Raw genomic sequence first — 24,506 nt, forward strand, 5'->3', positions numbered from 1 at the left:
TTTATCATTACTAGGCTCCAGAGCGGTCGATACAGAATAAGCTCAGCTGTTATTTGGAGACACCACAGAGCCACTTGTTTTTTGTAACTACAATGCACTGTTATGCATCAGAAAAGCATAATAAGGTAAAACACAATCATCATCCACTCATGGGCATAAAGGATTAAAATAAATCTGTTTCTTGCAGACTTCATGGACAACAACGGATAGTCAAAAAAGCGCTGCCTCACAGACAGACGCAGAAAGGAAAAAGCTCAAATGCACCCAATCTTGTAGATTTAGGGCACAAACTTATTCTCTTGCAACTTACTAGCTACCAATACAATATCAACATAATACCTAGTCATTAATCCGCCCTTTCTTCATCATAGTCCCATTGAACACCAGGGGCGTGGTCCAGAATCATTTATTTGCCTGAGAACTCACTGAAGCCCTCACATTATAATGCTCTCACTCTTCACCCGTGCCGCCTGTCTTCTGAGCTCCTTATGTACACTGAACCGAGACAAGGCCGAGATTGGCTTTTCAAATGGAAATGATGATTGAAGACCTCCGAGGTTTTGGAGAGGAGCGTGCGACATGAATATGAGTCAGGTGCACCCCAAGGACCCAAATACTGTAGGAGCTTCATATAGACGAAACCGCAAATTATGGGTTATTCTTCACTTTGGACAATGGGGGATCCTTTGGTGGCATTGCAGCCAGATCTTTGGTGCAGCTGCCTTTACCTGGGTTTTTTTCTTGTCTTTTTCTATCTGCTGCATCCCTGATAAGTTCTTTCTGAGATAATTAGTGAATAAATTCTATGCAAACGTTTTCAATAGTGGCTCCGATTTTCTAAACGATTGCTCAAAAGGGCAGTTTAATGTGTATCTAAACTGTTTCCAATAAAAAGAAGGAAGGTGGACATTTACCTCGAAAGCCGCCCTCGACATCTTAAATATCAGCGTGATAATACCAGAGCGCAGATGTGGGAGGTTTAAATGAGCTGCTGGCATTAAGTCTTTGTCTCATCCCTAGTGTCCCACAGATTAATTAAAGCATTTCAAGAGGACTTCCTGCCCCCGCTGCTCCTCCAGAGGACACTTCTGACAGCGAGGGAGGGATTCAGCGCGTGTATACGCAGTAACATTTGTGCTATGAAACACATTATTAGTCCATTGTCTGACTGATTTTTCTGAACAAAAATGTCATCATGTTACCAGTAAATGCCGCAATGAAAAAGATGGCTTATAAAAAAGCCAGAAGCTCCTATATTAAGTGTATTTATTCATGATAACTAAAATATTAAAATTAAAATATAGCTTAATATAATGCATGGGCGCACAAACTCTTTTACTGCTCCTTTATTATTATTATCCTGGACAGGACCAGAGCAAATTTGGTGAAGGTGTCTGGACTCTAAAATTCAGAGATGGATTCCTTCATGCTGTGTACCTGAGTGTGGGCTGGCGTTTTGAGCGCACAAGAGGGAGGAGGACTAAATGAAACATGCACGAATGAAACAAATGACTGTGTTCGGTTCGTTTTTTGAGGTTATAAGTTAGTTAGTAAGTAAGTGCTTTATTTGTCATTGAGCGCGTCGCCATTTTGGGACGACCGGACCGGCCTGTTTTTGGAGGCAGGGGAAACCAGAGTACTGCCTTCAGTGCTCCTCTGAAATGGTGCACCTGGGTTTGTCCCTGTTTCAGAGCGTGGTGTCCCGCACTGGTCAGCTCCTCCTCCTCCTTCCTCTTCCTCCTGCGCAGTTCCCTCAGCTCCACAAGAGTCTTTCACCACCTTCTGGGAAGAGCGGCACAGACGAATATAATCCGTCTTCATTTCTAGTGAATAGTCGGAACAATAGTAGGGATAGAAGATTTGTGTGGCTTAGCTGTGAGTCTTGCCCGGATACCTCCTAGTTTGTCCCTTTTTGGTTCCCTGTAGCGCCTCTTGTGATGCCTCCACTATGCTGCAGGTATGGGGGGCTTTTAGTGCCTCTTGAATGACTCTGTGCAGTAAAAAATAAGCTGAACCTCACAAAAACACAGCAAAGATGTACAAGAGCATCCAGCAAAACCATGTGGATCAGAAACTACAAATGCAGTTAGCAAAAAAGGCAAAAACACACTGTTCCAAGAGAGAGGGAATTTATATTATACTGTATATATTATATATTAAAACATGATTAAAATGTTACTTTTGCATGATATACTAACTTCAAAATTGTGAATATTAATGATCATTATTGTATTTATATGTCAATGCCATGTTCTCTTGTTTAGCAGAAATGCAAAGGTCTGTTTACTGACATACTCTTCCATACTTTGTGTGTGTTTGTGCTTCTATTTGCGTTGTTCTAATGGTGTGTTGTTTGTCTTCCTAAGGGATAATAGCAAATGCATCTTCCATGACTGTGGCTAATGAGGGAATTAATTTGAAAAATAGATCGTGCTTTAAAGCACTTCGACCAACTGCACATCTGTAAACTGAGCTGTGAGCGGCACTGTGATGCAGCGGTTAGTGCTTGTGCTTCACAGCTAGAAGGTCCCGGGCTCGATTCCCGGCCCCGTGTGGAGATTGCATGTTCTCCCCGTGTCTGCTTAGGTTTCCTGTAGGTACTCCGGTTTCCCCTACCACTGAAAAAACGCACAATATAGAATGAATATAGTGAGTGAGTGGCTGGTGGGCGTCGGAAGGGCTGATGACAGAGACTGGTTGCCTCGCTTCCGTCAGTCTACCCCAAGGGGCAGCTGTGGCTACAATAGTAGTTTACCACCACAATGAACAATGACTAGTTTAGCGCTTTGAGAAACTTGGTAATACAGGCTTGTAAAACGCGATACAAGACTATTATTATTCAAATATTCAAAATAAGATCAGAGTCAGTCTTACTTAACACTTTCTTCAGCAAAACATTTATTTAAAATGTTTTACTTGTCCTTCATTTATGTTGTTGAGGCACCAGGACACATAACTCTACCATCTCTGCTTGTGTCCGTGGCAAGAAAAATAGTCACTCTGCACTTGCATTTGTCACATATAGAGCACTGTAATTTCCTGCTAGTGCACAGACAGTATCAGGGCCCTCACACTGAGAGGCTATCATTTCCACTGCGGGCGTCCTGTCCATGTGTGTCTGTGGAGGGGGGGCAGTACTGTACGGATATAGTAGTCGTAATCATGAGTGCGGAGAGCCGCTGTAGGAGGCTTGGAGAGGTGAAGCAGAGATTACAGGCACAAAGCAAAGTCTAAATGAAGTCGGAGGAAAGCTGTGAAGAAGCACTCACATGGGCTTTTTAAGAGTCTCAGGGCGAGAACTCAAAGCGGGATGTGAAAGCGGATAGACCGGCGCTGTGCACAGGGCCGGTGAGGGAGGCGCGCGGGGAAATTGTATGAAATTGTGACCTTCAGAAAACGCCTGACCTTTTGGCCATAAAAGCAAACAAATAAAGCACAAGTTTTTTTGAAGCCAAGAAATTTACAAGAAACAAGAAAATGTAATGCAAATTTACATGACAAAAAATGAATGACAGTAAAGCGGATGTACAGTACAAAGTTTCCCTTTGCTCAAACAGGAGAGTATTGAAAGCTGACGAAGTTTAACATGAATAATTTCTCCCTACCCTTCACAATCAATTATATTGTGAAATACATGTAATTCCAATGTTCATTCTGCATTCTGTATTAAATAGTCCTTCTTCTGTCTCCCCTAGTATAACCCTTGTCATTGCTGAGGGTTATGCAGCCTGTAGAGGTCATGTACTACAGTTCAGGTTGTTGGGAGCTACGGACATTAGCATTTGAACAATTTGCTTGGGGTGTAATGGAGGCCTGCTTTTTCATGAAGAAGGGCTTGTTTGAGTGACGCCATGACCTTGCAAAAGTTATCATTACCTGAGAAGCAAGTTACTCTCTTGAAACATCATTGAGCCAGACAATCCTCATCTCATCTGAGGAGAGCGAGCTTTTCATCTTGACAGCCCCTTGTGATATTTTTTGATAAGCGATCAATACTGCCAGTTAGTGCAGTGACATTTGCACCAAAGCTCAGTTATATCAGCTCGATGGCGACCTTCTTCTCCTCAATACCTCCCACTGAAAAGGGGTCCTACTTCAAAGGCTTGACCTCAAGCTCTTTGCGCAAACACACACACACATAGTGGTTATTATGCAGTGCGGTGTGACCATTTTGACCCGTTGTACCGCCCAGGTAGGCAACATATGAAGGTCAGTGTTGAATTATACATTAGGGGCTTCAGGACGCATGATAATGTGATAGATGAGTGAGGTAGGGGATGACTAAGGCTTATTTGTTGTACTTGCTGCATCATAATATTCATAAAACATGTAAATTACAATGTCCTGATGGGTTTTGGAACAATGTTGTCCAATGTTGTTCAAGGAAGTTATGGTCCTGCTTATACCTGGTTCACATCGGTCTAAACCTATTTCTAAAACCTTTTTCATCGCTGTTCGTTTGCCCTACTTTACTCTTGATTTATCTCTCTTTCCTCTGGCACACCAACTTATTTCTCTCACGCTGTGCATATCTGCCCTGTGCCTACATATGTGAGGATCCCTTGGGCAAAGGAACCTGCTGCTCTTTTTTCAAGTTAAATGAGTTTTAAAAGGCGGTTTGTAGTTTCCGCATGCTGTTCCTCCTTCCTCTGTAACAGGCGTCACTGGGAGATGCACCGTCGGATTCTGTTTTGAATAATACTTCCAATAAATCCACAGAGGATGATAAAACATCTTGTAAACACATTCAGGCTCTGGGGGATCAGGGCGCCCAATGCTTCACAAGTCTGTTTTCCACGAAGAATAAAGCCATTTGGTTGTGTCACAAATTAAAGAAGGGTTTATGGAGATAGTCCATCTACAGTTCGTCTTATTTTTGTTTTTTAGAGAAGTAGAAAGAAGAAGAAGCAAAAATAACTTTTCTCGTTAATGTTCGAGAGTGCCATTTACGCACATTCTTTTTTTTTTATTTGCATAGATTTTATGTCAGAGGAAGGATCTGAAAACAGCAGCTCAAGGTTCCCTATTTAATGCATTCTACAAACATTTAGCTGAGTCGGGCAAAGCTCTCGATTTACTGATCGATCTACGTTCCCACTCTCACCTATGGTCATGAGATTTGGGTCATGACCGAAAGGACAAGATCGCGAATACAAGCCGCTGAAATGAGCTTCCTTCGCAGGGTGGCTGGGCGCCCTTCGAGATCGGGTGAGGAGCTCAGTTACCCTAGAGGAGCTCGGAGTAGAGTCACTGTTCCTTCATGTCGAAAGGAGCAGCTGAGGTGGCTAGGGCATTTCGGATGCCTCCTGGTCGCCTACCTGTCCTACTGGGACAAGGCTTCGTGGAAGGCCCAGGGCACGCCGGAGGGACTATGTCTCCGAGCTGGCCTGGTGTCGTCTCGGGGTCCCCCCAGAACAGCTGGAGGAGGTGTGCGTGGATCAGGAAGTCTGGGCATCTCTGCTGAGACTGCTACCTCCGTAACAAAGGTTGGAGGCCTCTGGGCTAAAGGACTGGCTATATTGGTGAGGTTGGATTTTATACCCATCACCAATAGCATTATTTCATGGTGAAAACATACAAATTGGATAAAGAATGTCTGCCTAAAGTAACATGTTCAATTACATTTACATGAAACCATGTTAAAGCAGAGAGGATTTAATTATCAGCACAAGCCAAAGCTTCTAGGATGGTTTCAACGCTATTTGAACACATAAAAGTGCAGTGACAGGGACATCTGCTGAGTAATATCACCTCCAAATATGTCTGCCATCAAAACTGGTTAATTAGCGAGCTTTTGTCATTCTGTTGGGAAGTGTCTGTTTTACCTGGTGAAGTGTGTTTGCGATCAGCACCACACCACCTGCTGTTGACAGACCTTGTTTCCCAAATGAAAAATGTCTGCATTTTTATTTAATATCCAGTGTTTCAGTCATTTTTCCCACTTTCAGAAACATGGTGGAGATTTGGAATATACTGCAACATTTTTCAAAACTAAAAAGTTTGTGTCCATTTAAACCATGGCATCGGTTCTTTGTCTGATTTAGATGAATTGTCAGCTAAAAGTTTTTGTTTCCTGGAGTTAGAATGTTCTCCCCATGGTGGGACTCCTCCTGGAGCTCTGGCTTCTTCCATCAAACCACAACAAATATACCCCCAGCTAGGTATGATGCAACATCTGGAGACATATCTCCAACGAGTAAAATGAAATACCCATGATACCAACTGGAACAAACTGGATGCTAACTAAGATAATAAATAAATGAACTTCAAAGACTGCTTGAACCCTGACAGAGTTGCGTCATGCTCCTCAACACTTCTGGGTCACCCCACGCCTCTCTTCCCGGACGGGCCACTTGTCTCTGGGTGGAACAGCCTGCGGGGAGCCCCGCATGCCAGGCGCATTCCTTCATCTCCATTGTCACATTGCTTCGGTCCTCACACATCATTATCCAGCAGCTGTTAGCCCACTACACAGCAACAAGCAAATCCCAGGGAAATAAACACACCTCCGGATACATTAGGACTGACCGTAATGTGGTCGCAAACAAAGAGGCCGATTTCAGCAGTGATTTGAATCCATCGGGCAGTCCCGCAGCTGCCTTAATATTAGCAAGATAACATTTCCTTCATTGTACGTTAAGCAATAATGTTATTTTATTAAGAAACAGTTGAGGTAAATTGTCTCACACTGGCGTTAAAAATGGATTAGCTTATCTTGTAAAGTCTTCTATAAAAGCTGCTTGCTTGTTTAAGAACTAAATTTGCAGAGTCTCTCAGGGCCTGCTTAATCCGATGTTGCATGTGGAGTGCGCATTATTGTCCCAGAGTGTTTCCCAGTAGGTCGTGTCAGCAGTGATAGAGTCAGGGGCAGCTCAGATAAGCTACTGGCCACTGACAAGACAAGGCAAGACTGTATACTGTTAAAAAGCGTGTTACAAAGGATTTCTTTTTTTCCTTTTTTTTCATTTCCTCTTCATTCATTTTTGTATAATGTGTAAAAACTTTAATAAAGAAATGTTTTAAAAGAAGGAGGGGAAAATAAATGTAATAGTTGTTTGGGTTGCTATGAACATATTTTGATATCAGTCAAATAATGTGTAACCTAAATTGATCAAAAATGTTACATGTTTGAATTGACAAAGCAGAACAGGGAATTCAGTAATTAAGTCCATGTAAAGTGGACATTTGCGTTACAAATTACCCAGTGAATGCAAACTTTCATCCTCAGCTAAAGGCATGTCAGCAAATCCATGGCATGATGAGCACACACAGAACTGTTCAGAACAGGTCTGATGATGAATTATGGACAGTTGTGTGTTCCCTGATAACACAAGCATATCCAGGAAATGCACATTGTAGCGCTTCAGCAGAAAGAACAAACAACCTGAGAAAAAGTGATCCTGCTCCACAGTTATTGACGACACTTCTCAATTTTGCACAATATCTCTCCTTTAAAGACCAACAGATTCTGACATTCTCAGCTGCTCTTATTTTACTGTAAATTCTTTTTAACAGTGCATAGGATTTGAGCCAACACAGCGGTCCATCAGCAGGTCCCTCTCGTGAGGAGAGGCTCTCACTGTGGACTGCGGACAATGTTAGCACCAGCGGCTTATCCACAGCTCCATGTGCCGCTATAATTAGAGGCTTGTCATCAGGAAATGGACTGAAGGCAAGAGTCATTCTGTGAGAGACAATGAGAGCCCCTCTGCCCGAGCTACATGTGTTTAGCCCCTGGACATCAGCAGGACAGCACTCTCTCCAACTGTGAGGACCGCTCTCCAGTGGCTCCAGTACATGGATGATAAGAATGCCTGATTGTGAGTTGAAAAAAGAACAACAGTGATGGAGAATAATACCACACGGTTCAATATTGGCGAGACCCAGATACAAATAACTGGTTCTTTTCCTTCAGCTATTACACACTTACATAGATATAATACAGGCAGGGATTACATCATGAGTCCAATGTTTGCTGTATCTTTTTTGCATGGCAGTTGGTTTAGTCTTTGAATTTAAATTGTCCACAGTAATTCGCAGACATCTTGATTAGCTTTCTGGGATTCCTCATAGAAATTAAGTTATTTTATGTCAGTATTTGTCCAATGATTAAAAAGGTTTTGTGTGGTGACACAAGGTCGTCTACTCGGTGAGTCATATTGACGGACCTGACAGCTACATTAGGCAGCGATTGAACTTTTAGTCATTAGAGTTGTCACAAAGCAGAAACAAATGCCATGCAGCTTCATTTGCCAGTGGCCGCAAGGGTTTTTTCTATTTATCTTTGTTTCATTGAAATTTACACAAACTAGGTCTTTCCCTCCACCTGCGATGTTAATGAATTGCTTTTATGCCAGCGAGAATGAGTGCACGGGGCCATTCGCCATTAGCATAAGGAGAAAATGCCCGAAGAAAGCGCAGCGCAAACTACAGCTGGAGTTGCTGCAATTTGACAGCCACTATTAAACTTAGAAAAAAGCCTTGGAAATGTCATTGTAGGGGCAATTAAATGGGAAACTCGCACTCTGCAGAGATGCAAAGTTTACCCTAATGGAGTTTTCCTTAACAAAGAGGAATGGTATTTCCTAAAAGGGGCAGAGAGGCTAGGATGGCGTGCTGCTTCGTAACACATAACCCGGCAGAAATATTGTAATTACGGAGTGAATTGCCGATTGCATGAAGACCTGGAGACCCAAATTGTCCAGCGTTTCTGCCTTGGCCAGAGACTTGGTGATTATGCCCCCTGCTATACAAACAGTACAAATCACAAAAGCCCATGCTCGACTTGCCCTCATTTAGTCCTGTCGTTGATATGAAGAACGCGGGGCCCTTCACAGCACCATTCGCAGGGAAGGGCAGTTTAAGGAGCTCATTAAAAAGAGAGTAAAAATCTCGGAGGAGCAGAAGGGAGCATCTGGACCGCAGCACCGAGGACCAAAATGAAGGAAATCCCCCTGCTCGAAAGCGGCACTCCTCACTGCCAACACGGCCTCCCCGAAGTCGACTTTTGTGTCGCTTTAATGACATGATATATCAAGGAAATGGCCATGGCAAATAATTGGCCAGTCAGTCGTGCTGTTGTTTTATGTTGTTTTTGCATGCGATCATGGCTATACCTCGATTTATTTGAGATGATGCCTGGGTGCGAGAAGCGTTATTTAGAAAGAAATGACTGATGTAGAAGTCATGGAGTTGGAGATTTTTGAGGTATATGAGGAAAAACTCCCAACAACAAACTTGCCATCAATCTGAAAAGGCAATAAGCTAGCTCCAATGCCAAACGCCTTGATAAATGTAATAAGCTAATGCATATTAGTTAGCGACATGCTCATTAATCATTTCAACATGCTACCTTCCCCACTATGGGCACAAAAAGCAAAGGACACCACAGTTTTATCTGCAAAGTGAAAGTATAACAACTCCCAAAACGAAGACATGTTTTCACATAACACAATTGGCTTCTAATGCAAGCTTGTCCAAACTTCACCTAATTGGCAAATTTAATAAAATGTTAACTATGCTTTTTAATTGAATATGCTTAAAGTTAAAAAAAAAACAGCCTTCATCACAGCTTTCAATTAATGGATTTTCATTTATTATGTGTATATATATTCAATTAAAGCAAAAATTAAATTATATTATTACAATTTGCAGCGGGCCAATTAAAAGTGGGCCGTGGGCCGCAGTTGGGCCGTGGGCCGTAGTTTGGACACCCCTGATCTAATGCAAAGTGAAAAACAAATTAACATATCTAACAGTAAAAAGCATGAAGAAACTACAACTAGCCTTGAGTGAGCCTCCGGACTTTTTAGTGAGTTATTTCTGGGCAGAAAATATGTGAGTAATAAAAGGCTGTCACTGACGATGCAAACAAATAAGCAGCCTTCAGATTTTTGCTAACGCTGTAAACATTGCATGAAAATATTGTGTGGAATTTTTGGTTGCTTCAATTCAAAGGTTTGAACTGATCACATTCAAAAGAAGCACTGGAACAGGACACAAAATGTAAATGTTTCCAAAGCAGCTCAGGGTAATTAAGGGACAAAGTGTCTTGGCAGAGCTAAGTTTAATCTGTGTATTTTTCTGCACACTATTTCTAAAGTTAAACAATGATATTTGCCAAATAAATTGTGTTTATTTAGACTAATGCAGGCAATGTGTTTTAGCACCTTGTTTTTTTGTCCAATTTCTTGGAGCTGCGTTACTTGTTATCTATCCAGTTGTTTAATTGCCATGACATTGTTTCAAGGTCTTATCCGCCCAATTTCGCATCCTCCCTGCCATGCCTCTCTCTTACCACTTCCTGCCAATAGCTCTCGAGTCCTTCTGTGCCTCTCTCGCATTGTACAATCAGTCTGTCCTTTGTTTGTAGCGCCGCACCAGTGCCGGGGGCCTCAGCTGTCGGACGTTTGTATTCCTGTAGCCAAAGCCCGGGCCGCGGGGAGTCCTGGCAGACCTTAGGCACTCTAAACCCCCTCCACCTCCTCAGCTGGCACCCCTCGAGGCTAAGGCTGCTTCTCTGTTTGTTGATGAGCGAAGAGCCGGCAACAGACAAGTAATAGACCTGGGATTTGGCGTTCAAGTTCATCTAGTTCATTGCAAGAAAGGAGAATCTGCACGTCGCAACTATTTGAACTGAATAGTATCTCCTTTCAGTTTTTGGTAGTTTTGCTTCAATTTGTTTATTTATCTTCTTGCCAGTGAAATCCAAGGGAAGAAAATAAACCAAACAATTTTACTCTGGTGTTAAAAGTAATAAAAACGCCTTACGCTGCACCTCTCAAGCACTCTACGTTGCCTTGGGGAAGACTGACAATCTGCGTCAATGGCTCTTCCAGCCAATAATCATTCACCGACCCAGCTGCCACAGTCACACAGGAAAGGTGAGTGCAGTACCTTGCTCAAGGACACGAGAGCAGTGTAGTATCGGAGCTAGGATCAAATCGCCGACCTTTGGATTCAAGGACAAAATACCGAAACATTGACGCCCCAAATGAAAATTGAAATGATAGAGTGAAATTTTAGGAGGACCAAATGAGAAGTTAAATAATGACTTAGTAAACTTCTCAAGATGAACATATATATATATATATATATATATATATATATATATATATATAAATATATATATAAATATATATATATTTATATATATATTTATATATATATATATATATATATATATATATATATATATATATATATATATATATATATATATATATATATATATATATATATATATATTTCTTTCTAAATATATGCAAATACATATTATTCCTCACATTCCCCTGTTGCAGTGCATTATAGTGCGTGCTATTTTTCAGTGCTAATACGAGTTGTGCATTATTGATGAAGTCGCTGGCCTCCTGTCGTCTCCTCCCCTTCATCGGTCATCGGGGCCAGGGGCTGAGCCTGGACAGGGCGAGGGAGTGAGGGAGGAGGGGGGGAGGACGGAGTGAGAGTAAGAGACCTTGGACACTGTGTGAATTTGAATGGCTTGATGGGTATTAGATAGAAATGGACTGCTACAAATGGGTGGGTAGTGAGATTTATGGGAATAGGCCTACACAGTTGATTAAGAGGCTGTGCTTTATGTTACAGTATAGTAAAAACATGGTAATAGAATGGAAATAGCATAACTAGGGATATGTTTCCATATCATTTTGATGTATTATACAACGAAAAAACCAACTGTGAGTCCAATTTAAAACTGGATTAGGGTAAGGGTTATTAATAGTGCAATTTACTGTAACGGTAGCGAGTTGAATGATTCTGTGTTCTTATGCTTTCTTTCGGAACTATGATATAAAAAGTATTGGAATAATCCTTCTCCACCTCAACGTTGTTGCACAAAGCTCCATCCAAACTAACCCAGATGCCGGTTAATCAAATTCTAGCCCGAGAACGCTTGGATGGACTGAGATATTGACTTATGGATGAATGGGTGAGTGGCTGGTTAAACAGTTGGATGAATGAAGTCTACTGAAGGGGGGCTGCCAGCCTGTGTGCCCCAGGAAGCCAGACAGACTCAGGCTCTGTTTACTGAGCAGAGAGCAGCCCATATGGTCCCGCTACTGTAGGGCTTGTAACGCGCCCAACTTTTATTTCAAATTATGACTCTTCCAAAAAAAAAAAATCACAGAGAGCTGTCAAGTGCGTGTCCCTTAGTCCATATATGCCACATATATGGCGCTTAGTTTGTGTTTTGCCTGAAGAAAAGGCATGTGTGAAGGTCAAAAGGTCAATTACTCATCAACCATTCTGGACGCAAACCAAGACCAAGCCAGATGGATCTTCAAAGCAGTGTCTTCGCCCAAATCCAGCTAAAGATGGTCTCAACAGGAAGCCCTTGGATATCACAATAATACTATCATATTGCCAAGTGTCTGATTCATTTTTTTTTTGCGTAATCATGTTCTCCTTGTATGGACAGGAATGGGCAAAGAGGTAGCGACTACTCCGACGGAAACGAGGCTGCCAATCTGCACGTTAGGCCCCTATGACCAACGACAACCGCTCACACAAGATCAGTTAGGTGTCTTGCCAAAGGATCTCAAACTTAAACCTGTGCTCACTCATCATGCAATCGCCCAATCGCTCCTCTGCTGCTGAATTGGCTGTTGTTAAGAGTTACTTGCTGTTTCAAAGTGGCCAAACATGTCAACCCCAGCAACCTTTTAACGACTGCCGTTTCTCTTAAGCACCATGCTAACTGCTAACCTAAGCCTTTCTAGCTGCTTAAAAAAAAAAAGTGCGCTTGTTCCTAACCATCCGTTGATAGCCTGCGTGCTGCCAGAATGCAGGTGGCGACAAAGCAGCTCCTCTCGCACTTCCACATCCTGTCTAGACTCTGATGGAGGGGAGGGGTGGCTGCTGACGAGCTCCTTTCACAATATGGGCCACCACGGCACAGCCACGGAAAATGCACTGTCGACAGAAAGCTGTAAGGTATAGCTCATCCGCGAAGCAAACACCGTGACTTTAACTATTGCCATTTATTAAAGTAATAGCTGTGTGCGCTTTCGGAGCCGTATGGTAATGCAATTGATTTTAAAGTAACAATGAAAGCACATATTTTCCATGGCAGTTAATTAGTCCTCGAAATTATAGAGGCCGTTCATGCTCAAGCGACTCAGCACAGTGCAAACTTTAAAGATAACATCATGATAACTTTGGAAAGGGGAAAAAACGATTGGAACTTTCTTTATTGGACAAGTGATTTGACCAGCAAACATGATTAAAAAAAACATCATAGAAGTTTGCAGATATTGAACTGAAGTTGCAGATGACATTTACCGAACTAATACAGTTAATTAAATACAATTCATAAAAAGCGTTTATATGTTTTTATGTTGTTGGGTTTTTTTTGCAGCCTATGCCTGCTTAAATCCCTTTTGCATCAGTTGAAACGGTCTGTGTCAGAGCTTGTGTGTCTTACCGAAGTCAGCGAGTTTGAGCTCCCCGGTGTCGCTGATGAGCAGGTTCTGGGGTTTCAGGTCCCGGTGAAGGATGTACCTCTGGTGGATGTAGGACAGGCCACGCAGCAACTGGAACAGGAAGAGCTGCAAGACAACAAAATGTGATTCATTATATTGATTTGACTAGAACACAACAGGGAACAGTGATCTGACAAGGAAAAGACTTGTATAGGAAAGTGTAGAGGAGGAGTGGACTATTTCATTTGTCATGCATTCAAAGCCAACGGGAAAAGGAAACGCTGCTACAACACCTACAACTAATACAGTATTAGGCAGATGTTCCGTGGTGGACAGCAAATTCATAGATTAGTTTCTCAAAGGACTACAGTGTCACTCCGTCCTTGGTGGTGGTAAGTCACTACTGTAGCCACAACTGCCCCGGTGGAGACTAATGGAAGCGAGGCTGCCGATCTGTCTCTCAGATCACCACAAGGCACTCACCCACACGCTACACATTTATTTAGGCAAAGTCAATGAAGTGTCTTGCCCAAAGACAACCGTGTACACTTGCAGGATCCAGGATCCAAACCAGCAATCTTCTGATTATAAGGCGACCTGCAGTATCATCTGAGCACTGTCAATAAAGTACAGCTTCTACCTTTGCCACTTCTAGTGGACTCTATTACAACAGCGGATACAGGCGGCTGAAATGAGTTTCCTTCGCAGGGTGGCTAGAAATAGGGTGAGGAGTTTAGTATCCCCGGGAGCAGCTCGGGATAGAGCCACTGCTCCTTCATTTTGAGAGGAACCAGCTGAGGCAGCTCGATCATCTGTTTCAGAGGCCTCTTGGTTGCCTCCCTGGGGAGGTGTTCCAGGCCTGTCCCATTGGGAGGAGGCCCCAGGGAAGAGCAGGACACTCTGGAGGGACCATGTCTCTGAGCTGGCCTGGTGTCCCTTCGGGGTCCCTCTCAAAAGAGCTGGAGGAAATGCGATTGGATATGGGAGTCTGGGCAGCTCAGACTGCTGCCTCGGACAAAAATGGATGGATGTGAGTATGTTCATCATATAAAAATGTTGAACAAAGATATTGAAAAAAAAAAAAAAAAAAGTTAATAAAGTTATAGCGCCTGACACAGTATTTCCAAACTGCAAAAAGGGGAATAACAATAAATAACAGTGACCCATCATGAGCAACATTTACAAATGACGAAGCCAAATGCATCATCTCCTCACAATAGCACACAGTGAAATCAATAGAAAGTCATCAGTCTGAAAAATAGCTGTCATTACTTGGCATTCGCACTATTGAAAACGTGTCAAAAAAATGTGACAATGGCCAGCTGGTTTTCTCCGCCCGTCTCCTCCGCAACGCTTCACTGACCGGTCGGAGTGAATTAAACTCCAGTTGACCCCTTGTGGTTTCGAATCTTGGCTGGTTATATTTCACCCGTAATAGGTGCAGTGGTTGTTTACATTGAAAGTGTGCGGGAGGGGAATGCGGAGGCGTGGCAGATGTAATCAAAGGGAGCATATGGAGGGGCTTCCTGGTTTTTCCACCGGAACAGCTGAAAATCGATTACTCCGACAGAGGCACGACAAGACACAACAGGAGATGGGAGGGAACCGAGGTAGGGGAGTAAATGAAGCTAAAATTACAGCGCTTTATTACAATTAAATGATGAAACATTAGCAGGATTTATGGACTTTGGTGCTATGGTTGCTGCAATACTGATTCCATTGCACTACAAACACACTACTACCACTACACTTTTGAACTAGGTGTGGTTTTGACACTAGAATGTGATTTAAGTCATATAGAGGCCGAATTTCTTAACAGTTACACTCCAGCAATCTCCACAGGTTGCACAGGTTTGTGACATTTGCATCTTCTTGAGGCTGACAACTACAATCCCTGCTGATACCATTGCTTTTAGCAACTTTAAATTAAAGCTGAAGACAATGTGATATAACACAATTGTACCACTCATATGTCAGGGATACAAATGCGATCGTCTGTGTTGCTGCACAATTAAAGCACCGCAGTGTTTTATGAAGTGAGTTAAGGCCATAGGTCCACCTCTGGGAAATATATTTCTGCAGGTGATTCTGGTGGAGGAGGATCAATACTAATCTCTGCCTTGTTAAATATAACACTTGCCTCCAGCTGTTAGCTCAGTTAGCCATTAAAAAGAGTGACAAAGGGGAGATACGGTGAGGGAAGAGGGAAAACAAGGCAAGAGGTAAGAGCTTATACATTTAGGGACAGTATTAATGGCTGTAGCCTTTAAGATGTTTTACCAAATTATGATTTAACAGAAGGACTACTCACAATTTTAGCATTTTCTCCATCTGTCATGCATCAACCCGAATATAATTTCCATCTCTTCATTTCAAATGAGTATATCATCTTCATATTCTCCCCTTAGATGAAAGTGCTCAGCAAAAGAGTGAGAAAGGTCATGGGTTCAATGTTCAGGCTGCCCAACGAGGATCTCTCCGACTGAGTTTGCATGTCCACATTCTTTAGTGATTCCCATCCCATTTGATTGGTCTTTCATGCGTGTGTTGTCTTCAGTAGAAAGTTAAAATACCATCAAATATGTGCATTCTTTTTACTGTAAAAAAAATAATAACTTGCCTTTGGAAATAAATCAAAATGCTTTTTGCAGATAATTGGTGATAATCCCAAACAGATAGTACACAGCAACTGCAATATTTTTCTGAGGCAGCTGAAACTAAAGATCCAGTAGTTTTATTTCCTGGTTTTCCCGTAAGCCCCTCCCCGTGCCCCCCTTCTGTTTTAATATACAGAAAAAAGGAGCTCAGGAGGAGTTTTATGGGAACAGGTGTGTATACAGTATTTGGCCGCTGCCACTGGAGAAGATTCGAAGATAACTCAAAGATGTGTGAGGGGTTCAAAACACTCGTTATACTGCAATGACATTAAGGTCAATCCAAATTGCCCATAGAAAGCTAGAGTGTGTCATTAAGTGTGAGACTGGAACCTTTAGACTCTCAGATACTAATAATTATACACTGTAAAACACATTAAATGGACCCCCTCGCAAACGAGATGGAACATCTCAAGGGGCATTCCATAAATAAACTTACTATATATACTATATTAAATTATTGATTCAACTCCTACTTCAAGTATGACTTTTCCCCCCACATTTTTTTCTTACACTAGATTAGAGCGGACAAAAACTTTGACCAGGAACATCATCAAAGCTCCACAGAGGTTCGCTCCAGGGTTCGGCCATTTCTTTTCATTAAAATCATCATCAAAAACATGATAAGAAATGTATGAACCCAACTTTTTAAAGTGAAATCTAACATCTTGCACTCATGAAAGGGATAAAAACGTGAGAATGCACTTCTGCTGACAAATCAGATGAATGGAAATGGAATGTAAATTGCAGTTAATTATATCAGAGGCCAAATTAAATTCTGTGGAGGCACTTCCTAGGAGCCTGCGGTGCTCTGGAGGCACGAGACATCTACAACACAAACATGAATTTATGCATGCTGCTTTCTGCCGATCAGGCCAAATGACAAGACAAAAAACATGATGCGGATCCATTGTCAGATTAACTCAGTTGTTTTCATCAAAAGGTACAAATCATGGATAGAATTAGCAAACGCAGCCATCAACATAGGCGCAATAATGTACACTCAATTAGCTACACGCAATACACAGTACAGCTACCACAATTACTTGTACAGTATAACACCATTACTGCAACTACCAATACTACCTATCTACTTTACTAATAACTACATCCATCTACTATCTACTGTAATGATGCCACGTACTGATTGTGATTATCAAGTGTCTATCATTTATTCACCTATTCTAACTATGAGGGAATCTAGTTTGTATGCACTTACAGCACAGCGTTATTCAAGGCTTAAAACATATGGACTATTAGAAATGCAACGGAAGATTTTTCCTCTCCTGCATACATTTCCGTGGTGATTTGGCATTTCTCTGCAGATCTGTCACTCAACAAAAATAACGAAGCGTGAATGTTGTTGTAGCGGCTCGCAAAGTTTTTCTGAGTGAACTATGGCAGCACACCGGGGGCAACCGGCCAATTAGGCTGATTTAGCCCCTGCAGGGTCCAATCAGAGAAGGGCTGTCTTTCATACAAAGTCACAGGGTCAAGATTTCAGCATTCCTGCACTCTCGGCGCGCGAGCGAGGGACCGCGGCGCATCGCATTAGCATGGGAAATGTGTGTTTACTCATGTATATCAAACGGACCTCTGAAATAAACCCTGCCTTGTTGCGAGCAGTAATAAAAATGGAATCTCTCTTTTATGCCTTTCACGCTGCTCTTCAATTCCAGCATCAAACTGTTTTTGAAAGCAGCCTTTTCTGTCGCGCGATAACATTTGCATTTTTATATTTTAGAATGAGGGCAGATAGAGGAGGCTTGGCACAAAAGCTGTCATTGAGGGTTTGGGAATAATAACGATAGCAGTAATGCTCGTGGCTTTCAATTTGGGGAAATTTTCCGGTTAAGCAAATGGAACTGGCAGTCTGTGTTTACATGCAGACGAAAGCTAATTCTTGGTTATAATTTTGTCTTGACTGTATTATCACACCTACAGTATAAAAGGGAGTTCCTAGGGTTGGCCAGAGGTAGCACAAGATTGTTTGTTTGTTTGGTTGTTTGTTTATTATTAAGATCCCCATTAGCCACTGCCTTGACAATGGTGAGTCTTCCTTGGGTCCAGATTACAGAATAAAATCACATTATCATACAATTATCTCAGATCACATTCTAAAATAATTCTAAAACATAAATACACAATTACAATATGATTTCATTTGTTGCAGTGCGTCAACAGAGATAAGCAAAGATACGCAAAGACGGAAGGAGGCTGTGTATACTAAAGGCGATGTTCCATGTGGCGCGGATCTAAAGCACATGCCACAATCTACGTGCATGTATCAACTCTACTCAGCTCACGCTTCTGTTTCCACCACACACACACCCGCATTTGCTGTGGGCAGCGCCCCAACAGAGGAAGACTGTAGAGATCATCCTTATAACTTTAGTAAGCTGTAATGCTGACAAATGCTGCCTTCTGGTGGGGTTTATGGAATCATTCAGAGGTGCCAAGGCTAATAAAACAGAAATGCAACAGCTAAAACAGAACTATGAAGGTAAACTATATGCAAATGTTATGCTAACACCAGCTAAAGTTGCGCTTACAGCGGCTAAATGCTAATACCAGCAAAATCCCCTTTTAGAACAGCGGTATGATGTTGTAAAATATTAAATCCGCACGACCTGCCTGTTTTAGTGTGGGCTGTTCACTCTTCTGTTCAGTCTGGCCACTTCTACGTCTTGATACATGTTTGTGAAGGCTCTCCTTCATCCAGGGAGAATCTATCGTAGAAAGATTAAATCATCGACTGGCCTGGGTTATGGTTTAGTTGAGGACGTTTCGCTTCTGGTCACAGAAGCTTCTAAGCTTTTAAGGTCAGAACCATCTGTGACTAGAAGCGAAATGTCCTCAGCTTTACCAAAACCCAAACCAGTTATGATTTTACTTTTCTACAACGTCTTGATACATGTATTCGCTCCACCCCTCTTTGAGAACTCGTTTGACCCACCATTTTAAATAACCATTGAAGTGTCCAAACATACTGAGCAGCAAATAAGCTACCCAAATATTCAACCACTGCTATAGAGTCACTAAACAGTGGACAGTCAGGTGGAGATTGCGGAGAGCAAAGAAAAAAGAGATGGTGGAGGAAATATTAGTCCCACAAATTTGAAAGGTAGAAAGAAAAAATCACCCAGAGGTCATCTCCATCTGACGTCTAGATAACTAATGAAAACATTAGACTAATGTATTTCAGCCAAATTTTAATTTTCTTGTCCGCTTCTGGCGCTGGGCCGTATAACAGATATTAGAAGTCATTTAACAACCAGAAGAGCACTTCCTTAGATGAGTAAAAAAGATTGGTGGCATACTCCTTTCACAATCGCTCTTTCATGGCCAGAATAACAACTGTATTAGAAGCCACGCCATTGGATGTTTAGCTACTGCAGTCTTGGATCCCCTCCCAATGGCGCTAACACCACTCTTGTACTTTTGACTTTTTGCAATAAATTTTCGAAAGTGTCCCATTGTTTGTAGTAGTGCAGGTGAATTGAGAGCTCTGATAGTTGGATTCGCTCCAGTAGCTCACATTATATAGCACTGCCGGTGGTTGTTCAAACAGGGTTACCTATCATTCTAATGGCCATAAACAGATACACAGGACATATAGAAATATAAGCCAAAGTGCTTTACTGCTACACACTGGCGACACTTGCAGAAAACAAGGTTGATAGATGCATTTATAATCTGGATGCTCTTAGAAAAGGGCCCCAGTTCTTGCAGCCATAAGTCCATATTTTATCTTAAAAAGCTTGTTAAGGGTGTCCCAAAGAGGCGCTAGAGGCTATAAGAGGCACATATATAGGGAAGTTTATAGCTTTGAGTCTCCTGCCAAGATGCAAGCAACTTTGGTAAAGTCAAATGCAAGGTCTATACTGGAAAGTTTTCTTATGTACAGACAGGTGTGGGTGATTTAGTTTCAGCTACTAAATCTACCACAATGAGCAGTCATTTTAGACTATAGGCAAAGTGGTTAAGTTTCCCTACCTATTGGAGAGTTAAGTCTCCAGAGGTCCACTATATGCCACACATTCTACAAAAATCCATGGATAAATATTCCAACGGATAGTTACCAAGATGGGTTTGTGCACCCTTTCACCGAAATTGTCCGGTGGTGGTACGTCTGAATGCTACCTCACAGTCCTCTCTGGTAGATGATCTGGTTCTAAGATGAACGTCTCTTTGTCTAATACATTCCTCCAAAGGGTGAAGGGCCAAAGCATGGAGAGATTTGTAGACGAGGCAAGCACATTTTAAAAACTCAAAAGACGATATTTCTCTAAAATTGGACAATTGAGAGATGAGAATAGTTTATTGCCAAAAACCTTGACGGCTTTTTTATACAGCTGTTCTACAGGTTTTAGTGCAGTGATGCCAGCAAATGACCATACAGTAGAGCTGGCAATTTGTTCCCCCCCCAAAAATCTTGGCTATACAATTTGATTCATTCATTTAAAACAAAATAACTGTTGTAAATATATATACAGTAAATTTCACTCACTGAAAAGTCAGTGTGCAGCTTCTAACAAAGATTTTTGATAAAAAATAAAATAAAAAAATAAAATATAAATCAATTTCACTTGTCAACTGGATTTTCAATCCAAATCGTTTTTTTTGCCCAGCCCTACCTGGTGCTCCCTCACACTTTATGGCCAATCTCTTTCAATACTAGTTACTAGTTACACTACCATTTAAAAAAAAATGGTAGTGCTTGCAGACGTGTAGATTATTTTATATACTGCAATTTATCCAAACAAACAGTTATGTCAAATGTCAATATACTTAAAACTGAACTGACTGTGGTGGCTGTGTTTTTGTATATGACCCGGCATGTTTATGCTTCATTATTATTCCATAACAGTAGGATAAATAAAGCCAGTGATGCTACCGTTAGATCAACCATCAACATTATCTATAATCTCGGGACTCTCCTCGCACCCATTAACTGCGATCCATCATTTGTGCGCCAATAATACTCTAGTGATTAAACACTTATTGCCATCAAGCCCCAGCTCTCCATCAAGCTAAGCTTTAGGTAAAAAAATAGCACAAATTGGATGGGTCGTGTGCAATCTTTCAATGGAAAATATTGCATGCGGCCGCTGCGCGTGCGATATTCATTGTGCAGAAAGTCATGAGGCGATGAATCACAGTGACAGCATCGCAGCGGGGCTCGTTTAGTTTGTCCAGGAGCAAAACAAAGTGAAACAAGCGGGCGCACAGGAGAAGGAGTAGAAGAAAGATAACGTGTCGCAATGCAATGTTAATGAGCAAGTCGGCAGGCGGCACAGAGAGATTTGTGACAGCGAGCGCAAGGATCTGAGGGACAAGGCGGGAACCAAAAGGCGGAGGCAGAAATCACATCATTCATATTCAGCTTAACGTGGTGTGAACAATATTAACTTTCATCCTGTCCAAAGCTATTTAATAAAAGCTTTGCCAACTAGTGCTCAGTGTTCTTACTGCACAACTAACCCTTCATTTTGAACGACAATCTAATGACATTTTAAAGCAACCCCAACAGGCCAAATTAAAGTAACGGTTGCCATTGTTCTGTTCAATTTGTAACGTGTTAAAAGTGACAATGTGCTGACGACAGTGACAACAACAATCAAATTACAGACAAAAAAAACAACAACACAAACATGGGGTTCGCGGCCAAATCAACGAAACGCTGATTTGCTGAAATGAGTGAAATGGAAGCAGTGAGGGAAAGAGAGGATGAAGGAGAGTTAAATGGAGTGAAAATGGCTGACCATCTGGCAGCGGGCTCAGAAATAACTGTCCCATTAGACATCTGTACGGTGCTGCTCTTTCATGGGCTGCAGCCAAAGACACTGGTGGAAAAATGGTGGAAAATGTGCGAATATGGGTGATCTGGCGGCGCCACAAAAACTACAGGTAGGAACTAAGTGCTGTTTGGAGCCTGCACAAGTGGGTAATTCTACGGGCACTACAAGGCCTAATATTTGGGGAACATAATGCAGGGGTTCAAGCGTTTGATATTGCGAATGCACAAGAGAAACTATACAAGAAATGTGAAAGAGATCTAACAATTTGCCACAGATAAAGTGTAAAATTCAAGAGTGAAGTACCATACTACTAATTTGTGTGCATGATATGACAAAATAATGCAATATTGGATAACTGTCTTAGTATTGCAGTCCTATGCTTAACGAAAATGGCATATACGTAGCTTGTTTTTAAGCAAATTCTGTTCAAATAAGACCTAAAATATCTTGTGTATAAGTGAAAACATTTGGCAGACTTCTGTTGGCATCACCTGCCTTAATGATGACATGAAGCCCCAGTGCCATCAGTGACTTCCCCTGTAATGTGATTGTACAGGCTTGAACCTGCTGTTCCTGGGCATGTGGGTGGGTCTGCCGTGGGTGTCAGTTTCCTATTGATTTATGGAGATGCTGGAGAGCTTGGCCCTTCAGCTGACTGCATATAATCCAATCACAGAGCACTCGGGCAGCAGCCAGCGCAGTGAGGTCATTGTCCGAAGCGGCTTGCAGCAGCTAAAATCAGCTAGCAAACACACCCAAGTGAGAAAAGTAATGGTGATGGGACAATACTATCGTTTGGATGATCTTAGAATGAACAGATTGGAATAGGACAAAACACAATTTAAATGATAATAACAAGCAAACTGCAAAGGTAGCAATTTTTTGTGGGTAATATAACGAACAAAATCCCCATAGGGTCTGTGAAATTGTACTAGCTTGGCAATAAATTAAGTGTTCTATCGAATGTAAATGCTCTTGGATGTGTTTAAAAGAAGCAATGTAAGCAGAAAAAATCACAACACAAATCTTTTTACCTTATTGTTTAACTATCTGCTCATAACTGCAAAGGGCACTTTTGTGAGAGTCACAAAAGGCCTCACTGTTCATGTCCAATAATGACATTAGCAGTGAGTGGTTGAGTGGGCCTCTAAATCTTAATTTGATCTAGCACTGGAGGAGGCACTAATAGCTTTTATGGAGCTGATTAGTAAATTGGACGATGACTAGGTGACTGGGCGCCCCCACATCACAAAAGACAATATTACACTGGCTCCTATCAGTCAGGGACCCCCGGGGCCGAGATGGAGCCAATAGACAAGGTATGAACCTTGTGACAATGGTTATTTTTAGTTGTAGTCACAAAGGCTGGGCCTAATATGTGGAAAGGCAAAAAAAACACATGAGGAGTGAATTATATGGTGTGGCATTGTGTTTTAAGTTGTAACCATTTTTGGCCCAAAGTGGAAGAAAAAACAACTTTCCTCAACATCTGTTCTGTCCTTTACTGGGAGACATCACACTAATACTTCCACAGCAGCTGCCACTGAACTAAATAGCTTAATTTAGTGGTATATTGAAAGTGTTGAGTCTTTGGAAAACCTAAATAAACCTCAATCATGACGAGCCCCTCCAGAGAGCCTCCAAAGCCATTACTGTGGACATCCTCCTGCAGCTGCCACATCATTAAACCGCTGTAACACTAACTTTATATTGCACCTCTGCTTGTACTCGCCCCAATATACATCTAATATACATCTCATCTGCAGCTCCCTCTTCACATCACTGGCTGCATATGGAAGCGGTAATTAAAGCTGGAATCTAAATGAGGCTTGTAAACAGTGGGCTGACTCAGTGTACACAAGCGTGCATACTTTATTACGGGATTAAAGCCATTGTGCTTGCAGCTTAATAAAGTGGTATGGAAACTATGGCAACATAAATTTGTAATGTGACATGTAGGCAATTTGGGAAAAAGTACGATCAAACTTTTCTTAACATGCAGGGATGTGTATGCAGTATGAAGTTTGGTTCTTATAACAATTTTACCTATTTACCGTCCACAAAAGTCATGTGGTTTGGCTTGACATTGGTGTGATGGGGGAATGTCAGAAGATAAAGAAGACAAGTACGATACGATCTGTGGTAAACTTCTGCCATAATGCCTACAGGTGTATGTGTTTACATGGTGTGGCGTGTGTTGGGGGGAGGCGGGGAGTGTGTGGAGCTTGACTTGAGAAAGTCAAGAAGTTAACTTGCTGTTTCTAGCGATGCAATGTGAGAATACAACTATTCCTTTCGGGCAAAATGGAGCTGAGGGTGGCTTTGACATCGATTGTTTTATTTTTTACATCGATTCACATTTTAAGCAGTTTAAATCGGTTTTCCATGAATTGTTATATCCCTAATGAACCCTTTCAAGCACTGTAAACATCACTGGAGCATGTTTTTGTGTAGAGACACCAGTTGTGCGAGCCTGCTTAACTTAATGGGACTTGTTTAAGTGATAAGTAGTGAGGAGTCACAGCTAGGGTTGTTTTGCCACTAGATATAGACAGGAACATTTCACTTGACTCACGTCTAAAGCTGTATGTGCACCTTCTTTGTTGGAGCAC

At 41.8% G+C, this 24,506-nt stretch overlaps 1 protein-coding gene across 3 annotated transcripts in view; it reads right to left on the reverse strand.

The window, feature by feature from the left end:
• The window catches only part of cdk14 (cyclin dependent kinase 14), a 173,468-nt gene that overhangs the window by 77,207 nt on the left and 71,755 nt on the right, over nucleotides 1–24,506 (reverse strand). For all 3 annotated transcript variants that reach the window (XM_079561406.1, XM_079561408.1, XM_079561407.1), the window contains one exon: nucleotides 13,442–13,565. In XM_079561406.1, coding sequence (XP_079417532.1) covers nucleotides 13,442–13,565 — 124 coding nt within the window. The remainder of the gene's footprint in view (nucleotides 1–13,441; nucleotides 13,566–24,506) is intronic.

This window comes from Gobius niger (genome assembly GCF_951799975.1).
Source record: "Gobius niger genome assembly, chromosome: 8".
NCBI lineage: Eukaryota > Metazoa > Chordata > Actinopteri > Gobiiformes > Gobiidae > Gobius > Gobius niger.